The 26909-nt window shown below is 34.8% G+C and overlaps 2 protein-coding genes across 2 annotated transcripts in view; one reads left to right on the top strand and one right to left on the bottom strand.

Moving 5' to 3' along the window:
• LOC144434535 (GPI-specific phospholipase A2-like PGAP3) overlaps positions 1 to 26909 on the bottom strand; it is a 49234-nt gene extending 22325 nt beyond the window's left edge. The window contains exons 1-4 of the mRNA XM_078122999.1: positions 26809 to 26909; positions 24613 to 24956; positions 21634 to 21786; positions 19985 to 20047 (exon numbers count right to left, since the gene is read on the bottom strand). Coding sequence (XP_077979125.1) covers positions 19985 to 20047; positions 21634 to 21786; positions 24613 to 24921 — 525 coding nt within the window. The 5' untranslated portion in view covers positions 24922 to 24956; positions 26809 to 26909. The remainder of the gene's footprint in view (positions 1 to 19984; positions 20048 to 21633; positions 21787 to 24612; positions 24957 to 26808) is intronic.
• On the top strand, positions 16705 to 18072 carry LOC144434611 (galanin receptor 2b-like). Its single transcript, XM_078123084.1, has one exon. It carries the CDS (start codon positions 16705 to 16707, stop codon positions 18070 to 18072), a length of 1368 nt encoding a protein of 455 aa, XP_077979210.1.

Below are 26909 nucleotides of genomic sequence, written 5' to 3'. Positions count from 1 at the left end.
ATCTATTGGAAGTTAAATTATCTATTTTAAGTGATACTTGATCTATAGGAAGTTAAATTATCTATTTTAAGTGATACTTGATCTATAGGAGGTTAAATTATCTATTTTAAGTGATATTTGATCTATTGAAAGTTAAATTATCTATTTTAAGTGATATTTGATCTATTGAAAGTTAAATTATCTATTTTAAGTGATACTTGATCTATTGGAAGTTAAATTATCTATTTTAAGTGATACTTGATCTATAGGAAGTTAAATTATCCTTGACCAAACAAGGAATGCAGCTAAAACAATTCTGCTGCTGTGAAAAAAGTTATTTTTTTCTTCTAAATTTGTTATTTTTTCAACATATTTACATAAATGTTTTTTCTAACTAATGAAAATTTGAAGAATTTTTGTTTTGTTTTCAAGTACTTAAGCAAAATAGAAGCGTCAAAATACATGTATCTATGGAGAAATGATGTTCTGTACAGTTTACTTTATACTGAGTCACAAGGATTTTATTTTCTTTAAACAGTACTTTGTTCATTTTACTATTGTCTACATCTTTACATATAACTTATAAGTTATCTGTAGAAGTCTAAAGCAAATCCATTGCATGGAAAATTTAATGTAAAGTGTTCAATGTCTGTAACACCGTACATAGCTCTTAAACCTTGGGTGGACAGCGCCCCCATTGTTAAAACATATGTAAACTTTTCTTTTTAACAATTGTTGCTGGTAGCTTCAAATGTTATTAGGCCTAAAATATAAATTGTACGGTTCCGATTAGAAATTTCAATTTTAGAATAGGTGGAGTTGGTCATGTTTGAGTGTCTACTTCAGGTTTTCCATTGTTTTCCATATGGTGTCTGTGTTCTTGGTTTCTTCTCATCAGATGTACAGCCATTACAGATTGGAAGAACAGTTTTATACATGTATTGTCTTTTTATATTGATGTCAGTTTCTGTATCCACTATTTCTCTTGAGACTTCACAATTTTTGAGATTTTAGTATTTCTTTCTCAAATATGTAAAAAAAAGTGTTTAGGGTCAGCAGTGAAAAACTAGGTGGGGATGGCTAACTGGAACCAAACAATTTTTAGGCACTAGTACTGTCACATTATTCAAATTAAAATTATTAGTTTTATAAATGTGTTGTAAACACTGATATATGAAAATAAAACAAGTTATTCTAATTAAGACAATTATATTGTATCTTATCTAATCTATACTACTTGTAAGTTTCATTTATCATTTTTTTGACTGAATATCATTAAAGCTGTCGACAAATCACAGAGAGTGGCCTGGAGAAATAGCGAATCATAGGACATGGTGCATAGATCTTACCCTTCCCCATACCACAATTGCTTTTAGCATGTGTGACTTAAAACAACTAATGTGAATATATAATGACCAACATGGAAGTACTAGCAGCTTTCAAAGTCCACAGTCCTAGACCCTCAGTAGGCCAACATTCTTGTTCAAAAAACATTTTCAATGCAATTTTCAAACTTTCAAAAGTCATCAGATTGCCTTTAAACAGGATTCAAAATAAAGAAATATATATTCTTGTCCACTGGACAAGTAGAAATTAAATAAAAATATTTGCAAGTACTTGTCCACAAAGTGAATATATAAGGTGTGTAAATTTTATTGAGATGTCCCTTTTGATCAGTTTTTGTTACCAAGCCAGTTGCCATCATGTTACTTAGCATTTGAGTAAGCCCAGGAAATCTATGCTGACTAATCAATTGTATGCTTCCATTCATGATACGTTAAAATATCACTTTGAAAGTTTCTGCAAGTACTTGTATTAGAATGAGTAAGCAGAGGTTATAAAATAAAAAACCATGAGAAATTCTAGGTGTCTATTGTTCTAATACATTGTGTACTGTCAAACACATTTATGTTTTGGACATTATGAACTCTATACTAAATTTATTTCTTATAAAGCGCATTCCATTAAAAATAATCACAATGCGCTGTACAACTGACAGGAAAAACAAAAAACAGACAGAAACGACAACAAATATGTACACTATCTGAAATTTTTAAAACACTGGCTAAATTTTGAATTTTCAGTGGAATACTTTTAGTGGATTAACTTTATTTTGGCAAAACAATTTGACTACATTGTACTTACAGCCACATTACTTTTATACGTTATACATAGATTGACACCAAATCAAACAATTTGACTACATTGTACTTACAGCCACATTACTTTTATACGTTATACATAGATTGACACCAAATCAAACAATTTGACTACATTGTACTTACAGCCACATTATTTTTATACGTTATACATAGATTGACACCAAATCAAACAATTTGACTACATTGTACTTACAGCCACATTATTTTTATAAGTTATACATAGATTGACACCAAATCAAACAATTTGACTACATTGTACTTACAGCCACATTATTTTTATAAGTTATACATAGATTGACATCAAATCAAACAATTTGACTACATTGTACTTACAGCCACATTATTTTTATAAGTTATACATAGATTGACACCAAATCAAACAATTTGACTACATTGTACTTACAGCCACATTATTTTTATAAGTTATACATAGATTGACACCAAATCAAACAATTTGACTACATTGTACTTACAGCCACATTATTTTTATAAGTTATACATAGATTGACATCAAATCAAACAATTTGACTACATTGTACTTACAGCCACATTATTTTTATAAGTTATACATATATTGACACCAAATCAAACAATTTGACTACATTGTACTTACAGCCACATTATTTTTATAAGTTATACATAGATTGACACCAAATCAAACAATTTGACTACATTGTACTTACAGCCACATTATTTTTATAAGTTATACATAGATTGACACCAAATCAAACAATTTGACTACATTGTACTTACAGCCACATTACTTTTATACGTTATACATAGATTGACACCAAATCAAACAATTTGACTACATTGTACTTACAGCCACATTATTTTTATAAGTTATACATAGATTGACACCAAATCAAACAATTTGACTACATTGTACTTACAGCCACATTATTTTTATAAGTTATACATAGATTGACACCAAATCAAACAATTTGACTACATTGTACTTACAGCCACATTATTTTTATACGTTATACATAGATTGACACCAAATCAAACAATTTGACTACATTGTACTTACAGCCACATTATTTTTATAAGTTATACATAGATTGACACCAAATCAAACAATTTGACTACATTGTACTTACAGCCACATTATTTTTATACGTTATACATAGATTGACACCAAATCAAACAATTTGACTACATTGTACTTACAGCCACATTATTTTTATAAGTTATACATAGATTGACACCAAATCAAACAATCCTGTCTTTATCATTGGTAGTTTAACAACTCAATATCAATTATAATTCCATTTTCATACCAATTATTTGATTGCAAACCTTGTTCCAGCTAAACACTAGTTTACATCATTTTGTGTAATGTAGAATGTGGCTAGAAAATAAACTCTTTCAATTTTTACGGTTACTTTGTTCAAGAAAATGTCAACCTATTCTCACTTCAATTCAATAAAAAATGTGGGGTCACCTTACACATTTCTGAAATACAGATCAAAATGATTTTTAAAATTTAGTCATTTTAGAAACCAATATGGCCACTGAATGCTGTGGTCACTCTATCATGGGAAAATAAAAGATTGACAATTTCCTTGAAAACAAGATGACGAACACCAAAATTTCTTTACTATTTCAAAAGGACCACCAGCAGTCACCAGAACATTTACCAACAAATCAGTTCAAATCATCAATCCATCACTTGATCAATACATCATGCATGAACAAAGGAATGAATGTATATTTAAATTATTGGTGGAAAAGTGTTGTTCAACTGACTTTGTCAAAAGAAAAAATGATTGGTTGTTTGGTAGACTGACTGACGGGACCCGTGGTAGATGGAGCATAGATAACAATTAATGCAATAAAGTAAATTCAAATACTGTTTTCTAACTTGAATTTATCCAGTTTTTGAATGCTATTTACGCTAGTTTGCAAGTGAGGGACTGAGTAAGCGAATGCATGAATTGTTTGTAATGGTGAATGCTACGTTATCTTGTTAGTGACTGATGTGAGTGGATGGGTATGTGAGCAAGTGAGTAGGTTGGTTGTGAGTGAGCTAGCAAGCGAGTAAGTCAGCAAGCGAGTGAGTGCAGGAGTGAGTGAGTGAGTGAGAAAGTGAGTGAGTCTGCCAATCAGATAGCAAGCACGTAGCAAAATAGTCTATCCATACTAGAGATCTTAGCTAAAGTATTTTGGCTACCAAACTGATTTCTCAAGAAAACATATTAACGGTGATTTCATAACTAATAGGTTACTTGAGGTGTATTTGTTCATTTGTTTGTTCATTCATTTTTGCACTTCCTCATCACATACATACATACATACATACATACATACATACATACATGCATGGCATGCATGCATACATACATACATACATACATACATACATGCATGCATGCATACATACATACATACATACATACATACATGCATGCATACATACATGCATGCATGCATACATACATACATACATGCATACATACATACATACATACATACATACATACATACATACACACATACATACATACATACACACACATACATACATACATACATACTTACATACATACATACATACATACACACATACATACATACATACACACACACATACATACATACATACATGCATACATACATACATACATACATACATACATACATACATACATACACACATACATACATACATACACACACATACATACATACATACATACTTACATACATACATACATACATACATACATACATACATACATACATACATAGACACATAGACACATACATACATACATACATACATACATACACACATACATACATACATACACACACATACATACATACATACATACATACATGCATACATACATACATACATACATACATACATGCATACATACATACATACATACATACATGCATACATACATACATACATATGTTGATTGATTGAAAAGTTAATAACTTGGTTAATTATTCAATTAATTATTATATTCATGAATTCATTTAATATTTGTTAAAGCTACATTCGTTTGAAGTGATGAATTTGCATTTTTTGGATTTTTTTTTAGATAACCCATTTTTTGTAGAGTGGAGGGAAGGGCCTTCCTTAATGTCATGTATTATTAATTACAAATTTCGGCAACTTTATTACATGTTTTTTCCCCTGAAATTTATTACAATTATCAGCAATTTTTATTACATTTGTTGATGTAAATTGTTACAAATTTTGGCAAATATTACAAATGTTGATTTTATTACACAAAAACATGATTTTTTATTACAAATATTAGCATTATTACAAATGTCAGCAATCATTACAATTGTTGGTTGGACAATGGTTTTATAGCACAACTGTAAAGTTTGTGATATTAAAAAAAAATCTTTATCCATATGCCAATCCATATTTGTTACCCTTGCAATATGCACTATTATTTAATTATTACTATGGGCATGGTCTTGTTGCTAGGTAGGTTTCACACTTTTTTTGAATGTTTATGCACTTGTTTGTCCAACCAAAAATCACATATTTTGACCTTTCCATACTACTATGGTTGCTTTCAACATTTTGCCAACAAGCAATACCCACCAAATATCAAAACAATCGGCCCAGGTGTTTTTGAGATTAAGTTATCCACACAATACATACATGTATTGTGTGGAACCTCAGTGCAGTTTTGCTAACAAATAATTCCAGTTACAGTTAGTGCAGCTTCAATGGGTAGTCTAATGGAGACATTATTTTCTCTTGCACAGGATTAATAGGATGAATAAATCATACCAAATGTATGCAAAGGTATCATTGATCATTGATTCCACCCAAATTCCAACAATTTCCACTACACCTGATATGACAAATAAAAAATTTGGTATATTTGTCTTGTGATTGGACTGTAAATGTAAATAATATAATACAAACTACACACAGAGACATCACATGATCTTCTCACCTATCTTGTCTCATTTCGTAACGAGCTCACCAAAAACCAACAGTCCAATAGCATCAAAAGATAGCTATCTTTGTAGACAAATATTTACTTTGTTTGTTTCCTGGCCTTTTATAGAGAAATATGACTCATGCTGAATATGAAGGTTACACACAATGTCAAAAAATAAAGCCAAAAGTTGAAAGACCTGTACTAAGGCTAAGCTTGGTGGACCAAATATAATATTTGTAGGCAAGCTAGGGAGTAAAGTTAAAGGTGAGAGACTGGTAATAATGTTGGAGTAAACCCCTTTAACATAAAACAAATTTGAAATGTTCCACTATAATGCATGTATACAAGTTTTTCAATGTAGTATAGCCCAGGGACTTGACTATCTGACTTGACATACTGACTTGACAGTATAGCCCAGAGACTTGGCTATCTGACTTGACATACTGGCTTGACAGTATAGCCCAGAGACTTGGCTATCTGACTTGACATACTGGCTTGACATTATAGTCCAGAGACTTGGCTATCTGACTTGACATACTGGCTTGACAGTATAGCCCAGAGACTTGGATATCTGACTTGACATACTGGCTTGACAGTATAGTCCAGAGACTTGGCTATCTGACTTGACATACTGACTTGACAGTATAGCCCAGAGACTTGCAATGGCTATCTGACTTGACACCATCACTGGCTTGACAGTATAGCCCAGAGACTTGGCTATCTGACTTGACATACATGCTTGACAGTAAAGCCCGGAGACTTGCAATGGCTATCTGACTTGACATACTGACTTGACAGTATAGCCCACAGACTTGGCTATCTGACTTGACATACTGGTTTGACAGTATAGCCCATAGACTTGGCTATCTGACTTGACATACTGGCTTGACAGTATAGCCCAGAGACTTGGCTATCTGACTTGACATACTGGTTTGACAGTATAGCTCAGAGACTTGGCTATCTGACTTGACATACTGGCTTGACAGTATAGCCCAGAGGCCTGGCTATCTGACTTGACATAATGGTTTGACAGTATAGCTCAGAGACTTGGCTATCTGACTTGACATACTGGCTTGATAGTATAGCCCAGAGACTTGGCTATCTGACTTGACATACTGGCTTGATAGTATAGCCCAGAGACTTGGCTATCTGACTTGACATACTGGCTTGATAGTATAGTCCAGAGACTTGGCTATCTGACTTGACATACTGGCTTGATAGTATAGTCCAGAGACTTGGCTATCTGACTTGACATACTGGCTTGACAGTATAGCCCAGAGACTTGGCTATCTGACTTGACATACTGGCTTGATAGTATAGTCCAGAGACTTGGCTATCTGACTTGACATACTGGCTTGATAGTATAGCCCAGAGACTTGGCTATCTGACTTGACATACTGGCTTGATAGTATAGCCCAGAGACTTGGCTATCTGACTTGACATACTGGCTTGATAGTATAGCCCAGAGACTTGGCTATCTGACTTGACATACTGACTTGATAGTATAGCCCAGAGACTTGGCTATCTGACTTGACATACTGGCTTGACACTATAGCCCAGAGACTTGGCTATCTGACTTGACATACTGGTTTGACAGTATAGCTCAGAGACTTGGCTATCTGACTTGACATACTGGTTTGACAGTATAGCCCAGAGACTTGGCTATCTGACTTGACATACTGGTTTGACAGTATAGCCCAGAGACTTGGCTATCTGACTTGACATACTGTCTTGATAGTATAGCCCAGAGACTTAGCTATCTGACTTGACATACTGGCTTGATAGTAAAGCCCAGAGACTTGGCTATCTCAACACACTACTCATTTGAGTCATATTCATTAGATGTTCAGCCCAGAGACTTGGCTATCTCAACACACTACTCATTTGAGTCATATTCATTAGATGTTCAGCCCAGAGACTTGGCTATCTCAACACACTACTCATTTGAGTCATATTCATTAGATGTTCAGCCCAGAGACTTAGCTATCTCAACACACTACTCATTTTAGTCATATTCATTAGATGTTCAGCCCATAGACTTGGCTATCTCAACACACTACTCATTTGAGTCATATTCATTAGATGTTCAGCCCATAGACTTGGCTATCTCAACACACTACTCATTTTAGTCATATTCATTAGATGTTCAGCCCAGAGACTTGGCTATCTCAACACACTACTCATTTGAGTCATATTCATTAGATTTTCTGAAAAACAACATTATCAAGACAGATAGCCAAGTTGCTAAACTCTTCAGACTTTTTTATATGAACATATAAGAACTAGGTCTATTTATATATTCTAATATAATGAAAATATGATAATGATGTTTATTAATATCACAGTTTATGATATCTCTACAAGATGTACCATACAAAATGATCACTCCAAATATATACAGTGTATAATTAGGGTGTGTTAGGTAAAGTTCAAGTACTTGATGGGAATTACTGTGTTTGTTATTCTCTATTTAGGATGACTAGAAAATCATTTACACATCATGTACTTAAGGGAATCGTGTATGTATCTATAGTAGCAGCATTAATATAATCAGGAGCAACAGATAAAAAACAGAGATATTGATGGTGGTGGTGGTGATGGTGGACATGACGGTGGTCAGGGTGGTGTTTGCGGTCATACTATAGTGGTGGTAGTGATGATGGTGGATATGACGGTGGTCAGGGTGGTGGTACGGTGGACATGACAATGGTCAGGGTGGTGTTTGCGGTCATACTATAGTGGTGGTAGTGATGATGGTGGATATGACGGTGGTCAGGGTGGTGGTACGGTGGACATGACAATGGTCAGGGTGGTGTTTGTGGTCATAGCATGGTGTTAGTAATGATGGTGGACATGATGGTGGCCTGGGTGGTGGTGATGGTGGTCATTACAGTGGTCAGAGTAGTAATGGTGGACATGATGGTGGTCGGAGTGGTGGTGATGGTGGACATGATGGTGGTGGTGCTGATGTTGGACATGACGGTGGTGGTAGTGTTGGTGGACATGATGGTGATGGTGGTGATGGTGGACATGATGGTGGTAATGGTGGTGGTGGACATGATGGTGGTCAGGGTGGTGGTGATGGTGGGCATGATGGTGGGGATAGGCATGATGGTGGTCAGAGTGGTGATGGTGGTGATGGACATGACAGTGGTCAGGGTGGTGGTGATGGTGGACATGGTGCCATGGTGGTCAGGGTGCACATGACAGTGGTCAGGGTGATGGTAATGGTGGTGGTGGACATTGTGCCATGGTGGACATGATGGTGATAATGGTGGTGGTGGTGGTGATGGTGGTGGACATGATGGTGGTCAGGGTGGTGGTGATGGTGGACATGGTGCCATGGTGGTCAGGGTGGACATGACAGTGGTCAGGGTGATGGTGGTGGACATTGTGCCATGGTGGACATGATGGTGGTGGTGGTGGTGGTGGTGGTGGTGGACATGATGGTGGTAATGGTGGTGGTGGTGGTGATGGTCATAATGGTGGGGGTAGACATGATGGTGGGGTGGATGTGATGGTGGTCGTGGTGGTGGTGGTGGTGGTGGACATGGCTGTGGTCAGGGTGGTGGTAATGGTGGTCAGGGTGGGAGTGGTGGTGGTGGTCATGGTGGTTGTCACGGTGATGGTGATGTTTAGCAGAGAAGACAGTAGCATGGTGGTGAAGTTGTAACACCATTCATAATCTGAAGTAATAGATCAAATACACAGATGTTGGTGTTTGTAGTAGTTATCTAACAGTGCTGAAAGTGACTGCAGCAGTGGTGATGGTGGCTGTTGGCAATTATATAGTGGTGGTGGTGGTGGTGGTGGTAGTGATAGTGGTTATGGCAATGGTAGTGGTTGTTATAGTGGGTATCAAGATGTACATGTACATGTAGTACAGAAAGTAGCTGGATGTCTTGTCACTACCGGTACTTCATAGATAACTATTCCTATATTACAACAATGGAATACAGGGTAACAGAAGAATGTAATTATATACAGTGTTGTCTAAATTAGCAAAAACACAATTTACTGCCAATGATTTGAAATACATTTAATTTACTGGATCTCCGAAACACAACATGTGTGGCAAATCATTCTCTTACGATGTTACCTGGTTTCACTAAAATGTAGAAATATGGAGTATAAAATGTTTATTAAAATTCCACTCATCGTCACCATAGTTTTAAAACTCTACCAACAGATTGGTTTGAAATTCTTAAATTTGTACGGTCTATATGATGAGAGACGGCTGTGATTCACCATTCACATCCTAAAATCTGTATAACATTATCATAGCCTTATTGGCAAGGCCGTCATAGTTTCCTTTATTTTCATAAAAATGACATATCACACAGGTTCTTGACTCCTCCAGAAAGTAGGACAAGTTAGTGTAAATTTACACAATATTGTTACATGACAACTTGTTAAAGTCACATGTCACACGTGTTGACGAGGGCAGATTATTCAGAAATGCTAAATGCAAACTGTCTCAACAACTAATTGTAGATTATAATACCTTAAAAACATCTTGAGAGTCCAGCCTTAGAAATGAGGTACTGTCAACTAGATAAATAACCCAAACTTTCTTTTTCTTCAACTTTCTTCGCATAAAGAGCTATAATAATAATAGATTGTATTCAATTCTGATTTCATATGTTTATGGTTAGGTGAAAACAAATTAATTGCGTGTTTCTAATAACATAGCCCCAGAAAATTGGGTAGGTAGGTCGGGATTTTATTTTATTTTATTTTTAGTATCTTTAAAATTTTAATTGTTTTTATTTTTTAAGTATATTACTTTGATACCCCAAACAATGAGAAATGTCAGTCAGAATACCCCTTCTGTGAAACTTTGATGAAATAAGTACAGACATCACTGGGGGAAAAAAACCAGATGTGCATGAAGACAAATAATTTCTTATCTTTTTGTTTTAATTGTTTAAAAAATGTTTAAAGCCAGCGGCTTAAACTAGGATCAGTTAAATTATCGGAAACACAGTCTTTTTATTTAGAGATGTCACCTACCCTAACTGCATAACTTTACTTAAAAACATAAAAAATCTACCTTTTTTCTCATTTCTCCAGAAATATGGAAGGCACATGGACAAAAGAACAGATTACAATAAGTTGAATGATTTGTTTTTGTTGTCATGGTAACAACTGAATGTAATCTATATCCCTACTATCTGATCAGTTGAAGTGTGTAGTGAAGTCAAGTAGTTGACTTATAGTATTTACATGATGGGTAACGGGATCACCTGTGGAGGTCTTTCTTGTGCTCCGCTCTGACAAGCTAAATAGACATCAGTATACACATGATATGTTAAAGTCAGTTTACAAACTGTACTAACAACCACATTGTTAGACGTACATCCCACACAGTGTTCACAATGTGGAATTTATCCAATGCTGTCCAGTTTTCCAAAGAGATGGCATATCCAGTAAGCATCGACAGAAGTACAGGTGAGACTACATGTTATGTCTACAAGTTCAAACATTCAGTAAAACTGAGAGGGGGAAATCTTGTTTCCAACTGACATATCAAATGGTTAATGGTAACACTGTGTGTATGTGGAAAGCTGGGTACATTAACTTCCTCAGTCCCTGGAACAAAAGCACTATACCTTATGACTAAATATTTCAAATTCATCACAAACTTTTCATTGAACATTTTCCTAATTTTAAACAAGTGTGCTGTGAAATGTACTGCACATTTCTAGGCTGTGATAATGGAAGTAGAATCGAATCACAGTCCTTCCTACCTGTATACATTTGTACTGTGAGTATTAACTTATCACACATTTTGTTTGATGATGTAATGATTGAACCACATTTTAGACAATGGATTTCAGTCTTCAATCCAAGCCAGACTTGTCTGAAGATTTTGATCATGTAGGATGATATGATAGATAGTTTTATAAAAGTACACATTACTGTTCATAGGTACAACTTTAATAGTGACAGTGCAGATTTTTTTGTGTCACGATCTTACTCTACTCTGTACAAATGATGATTTACATATGAATCCTTTATCCAAACCTATGTGTAAACTAAACTTGAAATAATTAACAATTGAATGTCTTGGGATGTTTAGTAACTGTATCTCAGTGTCAATATTTTATCTGGTTTCTTTACAAATCAAGTTGTGCTTATAAAGAACTGTAGCAGTTTTAGTTATACAACATTTATCCTATGTTATTCAGGGCGGTGAATCAGGTATAGCCAAATTATTTCACAAGCCAAAGTTGAATACACAGGTCTGTTATTAACTACTGCATTATCAACTAGTCTGAAATATCTGAGGTCTGACATTGAATAACAAAGATTTGGCCAAGTCTGAAATATGTGACAAATATTAATTTTGTTTCTATGGCTATACTAGTCAGATATGTTTAGGTTTGAAACTAAATAAAATAGCAAATATTTGTCCATTTTACTAAAACTGAATATGTGGTGGACTACTTCCTATCCTTGTTTCTATACTATGCTTTTTTTACATGAAATTCTGGCTTCATTTGTTAATAAACCAGGATTGCAAATATAAACAGAGAAGTATATAACTATGAGATGTACAGATATGATAACATTATAAAGACTACATTATGACAGGTTTAGACAAGACTAGTAATCATGTATTGTAAATCTGCAGTTAACATCATGTATTGTAAATCTGCAGTTAACATCATGTATTGTAAATCTGCACTGTTAACATCATGTATTGTAAATCTGCACTGTTAACACCATGTATTGTAAATCTGCACTGTTAACACCATGTATTGTAAATCTGCAGTTAACATCATGTATTGTAAATCTGCACTGTTAACATCATGTAAAATCTGCACTGCACTGCACTGCACTGCACAAACAAAAAAACAAACAAACAAGCTCTCCACAAATCATCATGTTAGCATTGAAACTAACCTCTAAAACTATCTAAGAGATGCAGTACACGGTTAGTCCAGAGAGACTAGACAGGTTAATTATGCAGGGTTACTGTTTTCCAGGGCAACCTGTGATAGCATGTGTGTTTAATGTCTATTTCACATAATACATCACTGATGAGCATTTCCTATAAAAACCAGACTCCACCACATGTGTCTTTCTTTCAAGTATACAATTTATCTCACTATGTAACTCTTTAATTTTTTTACATTTTAATGTTTTACTTTAATACTGGGTTCATACATATTAAGGTTACAAACCTAACTCACGAATGCTTTCACATCTTTAACATGTTGTTGACCTATTTTTCACCTATGTTACAATTGTGATGCATGATATTTTAGTTATTTTCTAATTATGACAAGGGAGTGTAGAGTTTAACTACTGAAATTTACAACAAATTATGACAAGGGAATGTAGAGTTTCACTACTGAAATTTACAACAAATTATGACAAGGGAATGTAGAGTTTCACTACTGAAATTTACAACAAATTATGACAAGGGAATGTAGAGTTTCACTACTGAAATTTACAACAAATTATGACAAGGGAATGTAGAATTTAACTACTGAAATTTACATCAAATTATGACAAGGGAATGTAGAGTTTCACTACTGAAATTTACAACAAATTATGACAAGGGAATGTAGAATTTAACTACTGAAATTTACAACAAATTATGACAAGGGAATGTAGAGTTTCACTACTGAAATTTACAACAAATTATGACAAGGGAATGTAGAATTTAACTACTGAAATTTACAACAAATTATGACAAGGGAATGTAGAGTTTCACTACTGAAATTTACAACAAATTATAACTTATATTGTAAAACAAAAAGAAAAGTATGATGACTCTATTTATAATGTCTATATCAAGTTTTCTAGTATAACCCAAATTAAAACTGTCATTTGAAGTATTTAGGAATGTCAGATTTACCTTAGCTGAAAGTATGGCGTATTTGGATAATTTATATGACTACTCACTCACTCACTCACTCACTCACTCACTCACCCACCCACCCACCCAGCATACAGCTCGAAATGGAGATGAAAATTATCGGATTCAAAAAGTCGCATTATAGTATTTGGAGAAACCAAAAGTGAACACAAACGATTGTATCAACACAGGAACCTGTCCTTATATAAATCTCGTTTTACAGAAGTTGACTCAATTACGATCGTTGGCTTGCAAATTTCAAATACGTCGTCAACAATGGAACATACACTTTCTGCTTGTAAAAAAGGCAGAGGTTTGATTAATTCTCTTTGAAGTGTTGGGGTTGGACCACATGGACTTAACCCAATCGTCAGTGCTGAATTGTGGAAACGCATGTGCCTCCCAGCAGCCTTACACACCTGTGAACTGTGGACATACACTAACACTGAATTAATAATGCTTGAAAAGTGTCAGCGTTACGCTGTGAAAATTATTCAAGGTCTACCTCCGAGAACTTCAACAGATTTAACTTTAGGTGCTCTAGGTTTAATGTCAGTAGGAGCCTATATTGATAAGTGCAAATTACGCTTTTTTGGAACTCTATGCAACAGTGACAATTCGTCGACCAGGAACCATATATTTCTACGTCTTTTTGAGTTCAAACTTTCTTCAGTTAAAAGATGTATGGGTTTCATTCCTGATATTGTGGAAATCTTGTCAAAATACAATCTTTCATGCTTCCTCGATGAATTCTGTACAACAAGCTATTTTCCTCCTTAAAACAATATGGAAAACCATTGTAAAGGAAGCCATTAATGAAAACGAGTACAATCTTTGGAGACAGAGATTAGATAGTAGAGACGAATTATTACTCTTCTCTCAATTACATCAGAGCCTTGTACCGTTTCGTCTGTATTCCCAATCACGTAAGTTTCCTCGTTACAGGCCAATTGTTTACAAAATAATGAAAATCCTAGCCTCTTTAGGACAAACTGAATGTTCTAAATGCCAAGAGCTCGTTGGAGATTATCTAACTCATTTATTGACTTCATGTCGTAATACGGCTGTACGAAGAGACATTTTCTGGTCAACTATGTTTGATAATATCAACGTTAACTTTGCTGTACGTTTGTACAACTTAAATGAAGTTGATTTTACTATCAGCATCTTAGAAGATAGCAAAAAACACTTTCAGCAACCATACGAATGGGAAATATTTCAAGATATAGTCTATAAGCTTATAGACACATGCTTAGACTTTTGATTGGATTATGATGTCTCGTCACACTCTTACTTCTTACTGTCAATTTTTTAGATGACAGTAAATATAAATTTCAGCAACCGAACAAATAGGAAATATTCAAGATAAAATCCTTAAGTTTATCGTTTAACTGACTAATGAAGTCATGCACTCTATAGTTATTTATTTATTATTTTGTTTTTTGTATATTTGTGAACTGAGTTGTAACTCTTCTCTTTGAGGAGGAATAAAGAAACAACAACAACAACAACAACAACAACAACAACAACTCACTCACTCACTCACTCACTCACTCACTCACTCAGTCACTCACTCACTCACTCACTCACTCACTCATTCAGTCACTTACTCACTCACTCACTCATTCAGTCACTCACTCACTCACTCACTCACTCACTCATTCAGTCACTCACTCACTCACTCAACCACTCACTCACTCACTCACTCACTCACTCATTCAGTCACTCACTCACTCACTCACTCAACCACTCACTCACTCACTCACTCACTCACTCACTCACTCACTCACTCATTCAGTCAGTCACTCACTCACTCACTCACTCACTCACTCACTCAACCACTCACTCACTCACTCACTCACTCACTCACTCACTCACTCACTCACTCACTCACTCACTCACTCACCCACCCACTCACTAACTATGTACAATATAGAGAATTTAGTGTGGGTACTATTAACCTTACTGCTCAGTAGGAGGGGGCCAAGTATGATTGAATACTATCCTGACCTGAACTGGCTGAAAATCCAACACATAACATTGACATCTTTCAGGTATCTAAGCACTCAGAACAAGACACTGATGTGAAATTCACTGGTCAAAGATTATACCCAGTAATATTATACACTACCCTCTAGTTACCGTACTTTGCTTTGTAACTCTAACTTTACAACATCTAGACTTGACTAGTATATGTTAGTTTTCTGACCCAAATTTTACATCTTGAATTTTAATTTTTTTATCTCTTATACTTACAAAATGTATATGGTATAATAAACTTGCATGAACTATGACCTTTATTAAATGAACTTTGACATGATCATAGTAGGGGAAAATGTACAAATTTGATAATTTTTATTAAATGATATGATGTACTGTTGTGAACCAGATACTAGTTGAAATTTTGACCTGATTAGAGCCAGGAAAACTAAGATAATTTGGAAGAAATTAGAATTTTCTTATATAATTTTATTATGACTATGGATAAGTGTCCTTTGACCTACACAGAGTGAAGAACATTGAAATATCTGTATGAACTTTGACCTTGAACAAACACTGATCTCATGAAAGTGGAGGAAAGTAGCAGCATTTTACAAGAATTGGCTTTTGATGAGTTGATTTTTGAAATTTCTTCATTTCTGAAATTAGCTAGTTTTCTGTTGTTGTCTTTTACAATTCAGTCAAAAGTTTGAAATTTTGATGGAAAACTGATGTAGCTTTGTTTATTTTTTAAATTCAGATTGATGGGGTTGGAAATAAGGACACCATGGAAACCACTGCCATAGCAACAACATATAATTATAATATAACATACAATGATACACTGAACACCAGTACAGAAACAACTCAAGATAGAATCTATCCGGAGGGTAATACCGTGTACACAGTTTTCCTTGTTGTAATCTCAACCTTTGGGATTGTTGGGAATGGAGCATTTATCCATGTGATGAGGAAAGTGAAATACATGCACACTGTGACTAACATATACCTATTAAATCTATGCACTGCCGATATCTTTTTTCTGACACTGGGGGCAGTAATGAGACTACTGCCAATGTACTTGGATTATTTATCGTTGCTATGCCTACTACAAAACTTTACGACTTACATGGCATCGTTTGCATCCATGTTCACGATTTCTCTGATTTGCATAGAACGCTATGTTGCAATCTGTCATCCTTTGAAACGCCGACATTTTCATTTACAGAGAATGCGCTGTGTGAGACATATCGTTTTTATTTGGATTTTAGCAATGCTGTTTACCATACCTTCAGTCATTTACTGTTACCTAACTGACTTAACAATGTTTTTTGTCAGTTCAATAGTCAAAACAGTGCCATTTTTTCTTTCTCTGATAATAATCATTCTTTCGTACACACTGATTATTTGCAAATTAACTTGTCGACAAACAGTTGCAGAAAAACTGTTGGAGAAGACGATGACATCAAAACGTAGGAAACGTCGTCTTCATGTGGTATGCATGCTTCTGGTAACTGCTATTGTATACTTCGTATGTCTTCTTCCCTTTCACTTATTACAATACATAATTATTGCCAACTCAATAAACGCCAGCATGCAAGCTCAGACAATTCAACTATTTCTGCGAGTATCAGAGATTCTACTGTATATCAATGCATCAGTCAACCCTCTCATATACAACATTATGAGTGTGCAATATAGAAAAGCCTTCAAAAAAGCATTTGGATGCATTGATGACAAGTCTAGTGATGACAGGTATTTTTCAACAAATTACAAGACATACAGATGTTCCAGTGTTTTTAACGTGCCTAATGGAAACAGACAGACTGATGACATGCCAGACATTGAAAGGAATGCTGAAATTAACGAAGAGCAACTTGCTAACCCTGAAAATCATGATGACCGAATTTCTGTCCTCGACCAAATGGATCCCGTTCATAATATGCAGGGTTTTGACAACTTCGCATTTGTTAACGAGGATTCCATTGAGGTGAACAACAATGAAAATAACAATTCAAGTAATAGTTCTAGAAGTTGCAGAAAACATTCTTCAGTTAGTTTCAGTTCCTTTAATATAGTTTATGAACTTGATAATGAGAAGGGCATGACTACAGCACTGCCATTCAATGATGATACTCTTAATACCTGGCTATGAAATCACTATGTACTGTCTATACCTGGCTATGAAATCACTACATACTGTCTTTACCTGGCTATGAAATCACTACGTACTGTCTATACCTGGCTATGAAATCACTACGTACTGTCTATACCTGGCTATGAAATCACTACATACTGTCTTTACCTGGCTATGAAATCACTACGTACTGTCTATACCTGGCTATGAAATCACTACGTACTGTCTATACCTGGCTATGAAATCACTACATACTGTCTATACCTGGCTATGAAATCACTACATACTGTCTATACCTGGCTATGAAATCACTATGTACTGTCTATACCTGGCTATGAAATCACTACATACTGTCTATACCTGGCTATGAAATCACTACATACTGTCTATAACTGGCTATGAAATCACTACGTACTGTCTATACCTGGCTATGAAATCACTACATACTGTCTATACCTGGCTATGAAATCACTACATACTGTCTATACCTGGCTATGAAATCACTACATACTGTCTATCTGTCTATACCTGGCTATGAAATCACTACGTACTGTCTTTTTGAAAGATAATTTACATACTTGTACCACATACACAAATGATTTAATAAAATTCAACTACAAACTTCTGGTACTTATGTCTGGCTTTTTTTTCTATCTTATTGATTATAAATGAATTAGTCTGTAGTTCAGTACTGTCAGTATGAATTTATTAATAAAAGTAAACTTAATGACAATAACAACATAAACTTGGCAATGAATCCTAGACTACACTAACATTAACAAACAAGTGTAGTTATATAGTCGAGTGCATCCACTAATGGCGTGCGTGTGTGTGTGTGTGTGTGTGTGTGTGTGTGTGTGTGTGTGTGTGTGTGTGCATGTGTGAGTCAGTGTGTGTCTGTGTCCATGTCTGTGCATTTATAAGTGTGTGTTTGTGTCCATGTCAGTGTGTGCAATATAAAAAAATACTTGTAGGTACCAAAAATATATTCACAAAATTCTTATTTTCACTTATAGATTTTGATTTTTTATATGCTATGTGAATTAATGAAGAATTATAGTGAGAATTCACTCAGTCAAATAAAAATGCCATCTCCAGCAATGTGTTTCATGTCCACTGGGTATCAAGCTGGTAAACAAACTCATAAATTATATGGTAGGGCTTTGGGCTTTGATGCAAGGATACAAAGAGCGCCCTCTAGAGTTTACATTGCATGACAATGTGTATCAAATTTATTGTGACATTTTGCATTGTTTTATTATCCTCAGTGATCAGAGGTATTTTATATTTGTAATCAGATATATATACATGTTACTCCAATTCTTTATGATTTACACAGGCTCCCTGTTCAGCAGGAAATTGAATTCAAAATTTTATGTATTAGTATTACTTTTAAAGTTAAATTGCACCATCTTATTTAAGTGAACTGCTGACAAGGTGGGCTTTTTGGTCTTACCCTTTGTTCTCACTCCAATGCTACCATTAATTTACACTAGCCTATTGGCAGTACTATGTATTATGGTAACCCACCCCCCACCCCCCCACCCCCCCCCCCTCCCCCCACCCCCAGGTTTTTCAATTTGTGCCCCCTGTCTATTTGAATGCCTTGCCATCACAGATCTGAGCTAATGAGCTGTTTCTTTATTATACAGCTTTTATAAACAGTTTGAAAACTTTTTAGGTTGTTTTATCATTTCATATTTTATACCTTTATGTATGCGTACCTTTTGACTAGCATTTTCGTAAAATTTTACATTTTGAACAGTTTTTCAAATAGTGTATTTTTGTTGTCTTATTTGTTTGTTTGTTTTTGCGGTCAGTTGTACAGCACATTGTGATTATTTTTAATAAATATGCTTTATAAGAAATAAAGATTAAGATTATAGATAATAGATTATATATCATATATGTACATATCTTGTTGTTTTACCTCTGTAAGTAGAATGTCTCTTGTGTGAAAAACGGTTGACCAAAACCAAGTGTTCACACCAACCTGAAACAGGGAAAAGAGAAGACAAATCAAGTTTAATTCTTTCTAAATTCTAGTGAATATCAAAATACAGCATCAGAAATTTTAAAATCTCAACCAATAATGAAATGTCTAAAAGTCTGTTACTAACAACGCTATGTTTTGGGTGGCTGACAGTTTTCTGAATCTTTGTGGTAAGTTAACAATAACTTTATTCTGAAAAGAAAACTGCAATGTCTGAGCAGACTTTTATCTTGTAAATACGGTATGATCTTTAAAGTGGATGGATGAGGATTGGATATTTATTTTGGATTTTTTTAATTTATAAAACAATTTTATCCTGGCTTCCTACCTGAAAAACCAATGTGAAAGAACATTGACAAAGTCTACGTTTGTAAGTCATTATATTGCAAAAACCTAAAAAAATGTGTAAAAAGTTTGTTATCCTACATACAATAACAAATATTTTATACATTTATTAATGCTTTGCAATTTATTGAGTTACAAATGTTAAACATGAACTTGACATATGTTGTTTCACATTGATTTTAAAATCCACAATAAATACCCTGACACTGTGTGGAATTTCTGACCCCACTACTGTGCTAAAATGTACAAATCATAGACAGTAGCCCCATCTACATGTAGGTCGTCCTACCTGAGGCAGTCCCAAGTCCTACCTGAGTCCTAGGATAGATTTGTGTCTACACACGTAGGAAGGTTACAGCGTAGATGTCGTGCGTTCCATTCTGACAGTACATAGGACGAAGTCAGGAGGGTTTCAGGAAACCTCTCAAAGGTGTCCTAAGTCAGCTAGGACAGGTTCAGGACAGGTTCAGGACGTGTTTGCGTCTACGTGGGCTTCAAACTATCCTGAATCCTACCTCAGGTAGGATTTTTAGTGCCATGTAGATGGGGTTAGTGTGTGGAGTATCCCCTCCACTGTCCGTGCTAAAATCATAGATACTGTGTGTAGATTCCGACCCCTCTACTGTCTATGCTAGGCTCATAGATACTGTGTGTAGATTCCAACCCCTCTACTGTCTATGCTAGGCTCATAGATACTGTGTGGAGTTTAACTCTATGTAATTACACCCTACATAGGGTGTCAGGCTTTAATGACTTGGTTTCTGTAACTCTATGTAATTACACCCTACATAGGGTATTAGGCTTTCAAGACTTGGTTTCTGTAACTCTATGTAATTACACCCTACATATAGGGTATTAGGCTTTCAAGACTTGGTTTCTCTAACTCTATGTAATTACACCCTACATATAGGGTGTCAGGCTTTAATGACTTGGTTTCTGTAACTCTATGTAATTACACCCTACATAGGGTATTAGGTTTGAATGACTTGGTTTCTATAACTCTATGTAATTACACCCTACATAGGGTGTCAGGCTTTAATGACTTGGTTTCTGTAACTCTATGTAATTACACCCTATATATAGGGTGTCAGGCTTTAATGACTTGGTTTCTGTAACTCTATGTAATTACACCCTATATAGATAGGGTGTAAAGTTTTAACAAATTTAAAGGGGTAGTAACTGGAAAGCAGTTTTGAGCAAATGAAGAAAACTTATAGAACATGATAATGGTATATACTTACTGCAGCAAATGCATGCCAAACCCAGTACATAGGAGCACTAGGTGGTAAGTGTCGTTTGTATTCTCGGATGCCAATGATATGCATAAGACCATTGAGGATGGAAAATAGTGTGGAGGCTGGTTCTTGAACTCCAAGGACTCGAATGAAAGGCCACTATATATAGGAGGGATATAAAATGAGAAAAGCTGCTTGAAATGGAATAAAAAATAATACATGTACTAATAATAGTTTTTGAGTTTGAAGTTTTTGACAAAACTCACAGCATTTGTTGCCTGATTTGTGTAATAATCTATTATAATAGCAATTGCATATATGAACCATCCTGCCATATATTAACTTAAATATGTACTGCAATTGGCTAAGCACAGCAATATAAATTTTGACTGTCATTCTCTTACACCAACACACACACACACACACACACACACACACACACACACACACACACACACACACACTGAACACATGCAGTGACACACATGTGCATACATACATACATACATACATACATACATACATACATACATACATACATACATACATACATACATACATACATACATACATACATGTATACATACATACATACAGACACACAATGTACATGCACAGCCATGGCAACACATGCAGACAGACAGACAGAGAGACAGACAGACAGACAGACAGACAGAAACACTTCACAATGACTATAGTACCACTAAACTTCAGTGCAGTTGTGATAATAAAGATGTGGACTTATTTTAAATCATAACTGTATGTCCTTGGTCTTCTGAAGTGTGAAAACAGTTGAAGTTTCAATCCACTGGTCTACTCATAATGATACAAACTACTATTTTGACGTAGTTTATTTCAACATAAGACAAATTTAAGTATTCGATTTGGAAAGAAAAATTTTGTGTGTAGCAGAAATAAATATATGAAAAATAATTTAAATATATCCATAACTCAGTGAATTTGGTAATTCTGTATTTGTAAACTGCATTTCAACTTAGCTAATATAATTGGGAGATGATCTCTAGTTAAGACAGCAGATAATATAATTGGAGATAATCTCTAGTTAAGGCAGTAGCTAGTATAATTGGCAGATGATCTCTAGAGTCACTTTTTAAAGCCTGCACTCCTTGGAAGTCAAACTCTAGATCATCAATATTAATAAACAATAATTAAATAAATATTATATACTAATACTAATAATACTAATACTAATAATGATAGAAGGTTTATCATAAAAAAATTGGGATGAAAAGATAAAATGGTTACATTGCTTTATTACCTTTTAAAAACTTGTTACCATTTGGCATATGTTTTAAAGCTACACTAAAAAAAAAACCTAATTGTTTGAAAAACAGGTTTTATCCAACTCGTTAAGTTCTGAGTTGTATTGTTGTCATAGTGTCACAGTTTATACCTAGTAATAGGTAAAACTCTGTTTGATTTCTTATTTTTAACCAGCATTTCAAAGATCTAGTACAGGTATTGTAGTTACATGTATTTGATTGAAATAAGTCACTGACACTAAGTCAGCCTGTATTTGTGTGGTACAATGTATACAAAGAAGAGACGTAGCAAGATTCATCTCAAACAACTACACACCAAGAGAACCAGCTTGCATCAATAACATATAGGATACATGGAAATGTGGTCGTTATACACATTACCACAAACACCAACAGGTGACATTCTAATTTTATGCTCAATAGCCCTCATGGTTAATACAAACTTGTGGATGAGGTGTGTTCAAAAATACAGAAGCTGATAATAACAAGTTCACAGGCTGAGTGGCGACAACATTTGCCACATCAACTTCTATGCCTACTCAGTCAAATAGTGGATTTAAGCAATGCTTGGTTACTTTGAATGTTTAGGGCAAAAGACGTATACAAATGTCATGTAAAATACATTGGCAGTCAATGCACTATGACATCAGTCTACATGTACATGGGCATAGGTCTGTAACATGTAAAATACATTGACAGTCAATGCACTATGACATCAGTCTACATGTACATGGGCATAGGTCTGTAACATGTAAAATACATTGACAGTCAATGCACTATGACATCGCGGTACATGGGCATAGGTCTGTAACATGTAAAATACATTGACAGTCAATGAACTATGACATCGCGGTACATGGGCATAGGTCTGTAACATGTAAAATACATTGACAGTCAATGCACTATGACATCGGTCTACATGGGCATAGGTCTGTAACATGTAAAAAAAATTGACAGTCAATGCACTATGACATCGGTCTACATGGGCATAGGTCTGTAACATGTAAAATACATTGACAGTCTATGCACTATGACATCGCGGTACATGGGCATAGGTCTGTAACATGTAAAATACATTGACAGTCTATGCACTATGACATCGGTCTACATGGGCATAGGTCTGTAACATGTAAAATACATTGACAGTCAATGCACTATGACATCGCGGTACATGGGCATAGGTCTGTAACATGTAAAATACATTGACAGTCAATGCACTATGACATCGCGGTACATGGGCAAACTGATAAACATGTACCAGCACATTTAATGTTGTCTCTCATATGACACAATACACTACTGTAATATAGTGTGTCTATAATACTTGGGACCATAGTTTCAAAATATGGCAACTCTAATATTATTGTATGGTAAAGTTAACTTGTAACATGGTTGTTCAAACGCTACTAAAAATCCAACATTATCCATCTTTAAACACTAAATTTTTACATTTGATAATGTTTTGATGAAAAATAATTCCTAATTTTAGCTTTTATATGTTTTAATTAGAATACAGAATTAAACCAAATTTCAATTGGAATGATTTTAAACAGAAAATTCCAATTGGAACATTAATTTTCAGTAATTGATATACCATACCAACTTATTTATAATTTTTTGTTAAAACTAGTGTTACTCAACGTTCATTTTAACAGGACAAAATATTTGAATGCAAACTGGTAAATAAAAGTAAGTACTGTACCTTTCCATGGAATTGTGGAACACTTCGGTTTATACTGAGGTACAGATTAACTGTTTTCCACATGCATCCATGACTGCATTCCTCAGAACAACTCCATCCCAACACTTTCAAATGGAGAGGCTGTTGATCATAAAACTCGTCAAGTGCAACATCAGTACAGTTGATATCGCTGCATTGTTGTCTGCAGTTTCTGTAGGCAATAGTTCGATCACCAAGAGATGCAGCAGTCGAAGATATCAAATAAGTCAATATTACAGCCTGTAGATACCAGTGTAGTTGTAAGCCATTTCTACCATTGAAATCCATCATATGTAAATTTAAACATTGTCATGTGATGCACATACCTGTAAAAACATGAATATAAAACAATAAATATGAAACAATAAAAGCCAAACATTTAGAAATTCAATAACTTTTGGATATTTGAATAGAGTAACATGATCATATTTGTTTTAAAGAGTTAAACTCACAGTTACCATTAATTCCACAGCTCTAGATATGTTTGTAAAATATGGTAAGTTGGTGAAAAATATCAGTTCCCCAGGTAATTTGCCATGGTTTCCCAACAAATGTGTATGGAAATTCTTGCCATTTCAACTTTTTTCCCTTCTTCTGTTACAGGACTCTAAAACCTCAGTTCTCAAATTGTTTTTTTTTGTAAGTCTTTCCCACCAAAATACAGGTGTATAAGGTTATGAGATATAAGTTTTATCATATTTCCATCTCTTGTCGCATAAAGCAGGGACTAAACCCTTCCCTTAGCAAAAACACTGTATTGGGGCAAGTATGTCTTAGTGCCATGTAGATCAATGTAGTATATGATAATTGAAGATTTAATATTCGTCAATGTAGGAAATCATTTAATTGTTGTCTGTGTGGATGATTGAAAAAGGTTTGTACAACAAATCTTCATTCTACGATATTCTTTCCTCATTCTAATTTCTCAATTTTAAACTACATTGTACATGTATGTCAAGTAGAGAAGAAACTCTGTATATAGCATATTTGTATGTCAAGTAGAGAAGAAACTCTGTATATAGCATATTTGTATGTCAAGCAGAGAAGAAACTCTGTATATAGCATATTTGTATGTCAAGCAGAGATGAAACTCTGTGTATCCTGCATATTCTCAATCGTAGGACAACCAGCTATTCAAATTTGCCCATCAAACAAGTTTAATCAATCCCACACTGCTAAGATACAAGTTTGACAATCAATTGTACCATTGAATAAGTCTTGCTAGATATAAGAACAATGGTGAGTGAATTTTGCTCCAAAGAATAAACGTAAACTGCAGATATCCTACTTTGATGACTTTCATCACAGCTGGGTGTAAATGCATTGAAATCAGTCATACTACACTCTGTACAGACATGTCATGTAGGCAGTGGCCTGAACATGATGTCACTCTGTGTTAGAGTCTAACGGCAACAACAATTCTGGTTTCATCCCCTAAATATGTGAGTAACAGCTGAGTATAAAATGAGGTAATAAGGTCAGTGGAATTTCAAATCTGGGTATTACATGTTATTATTCAATATGCAATATTATGTATTGAGCTGAAGTTATGTTACAGATCAAATTAGATTTCAAAATGGATATCTTTTAGAAAATGCAAGATTTGTTTATTATTACTTTGACCTGTACAGTGATTGTTGCAATGGTAAGTACATTTATTTGTAGTTATCCCAAAAAAAGGGTCTGCTGTAAAAAATATATTATAATTAATAACATAAATTCCATCCAGGGTCAAACAATATATGGTTTGGTTAAAACTAATTGTTAACTAGTATCACAGTATTAGGGTCAAGGGAATAAATCTCTGCCAAGGTTACTGTACATAACGCTAATTATAAGAAATAATAACATTGTTATATCTCCATGGCAACGTCCCACGCTTATCATTTAACACTTTCTGCACATTTGAAGTCAATCACTGTTACAATATATGCACTTGTATTTCGTGAGATGATGAAATCACCGCAACGTTGTTTTGTTAATCTCATATTATTTCGTTACAAATGGTACGCGGGTATGTACGTGAATGTGCCATGTTAATTGCTCGGAAGCAGGAACTAGGGCGGTGAAAAATGATGCGGTATCGCCATATTCCTCCCCTTCCCTTAGTCATTTGACCTTAAATTCACTGATTTTCATTCATGTCAGCGACCGCAAACGATGTCAGGTTTATCTTACCTTTGACTGATGTGTCTATGAATTCGTTTACACCACCTTCAATACTCTAAACGTTGCTTGTCGCCGATAGAACTTCAGTACTCAAGAGGTTTCCCTTCGCG

This window comes from Glandiceps talaboti, chromosome 4 (genome assembly GCF_964340395.1).
Source record: "Glandiceps talaboti chromosome 4, keGlaTala1.1, whole genome shotgun sequence".
NCBI lineage: Eukaryota > Metazoa > Hemichordata > Enteropneusta > Spengelidae > Glandiceps > Glandiceps talaboti.
The sequence above is the reverse complement of the archived record's forward strand: the minus strand, read 5'-3'. Positions and strand labels throughout refer to the sequence as shown.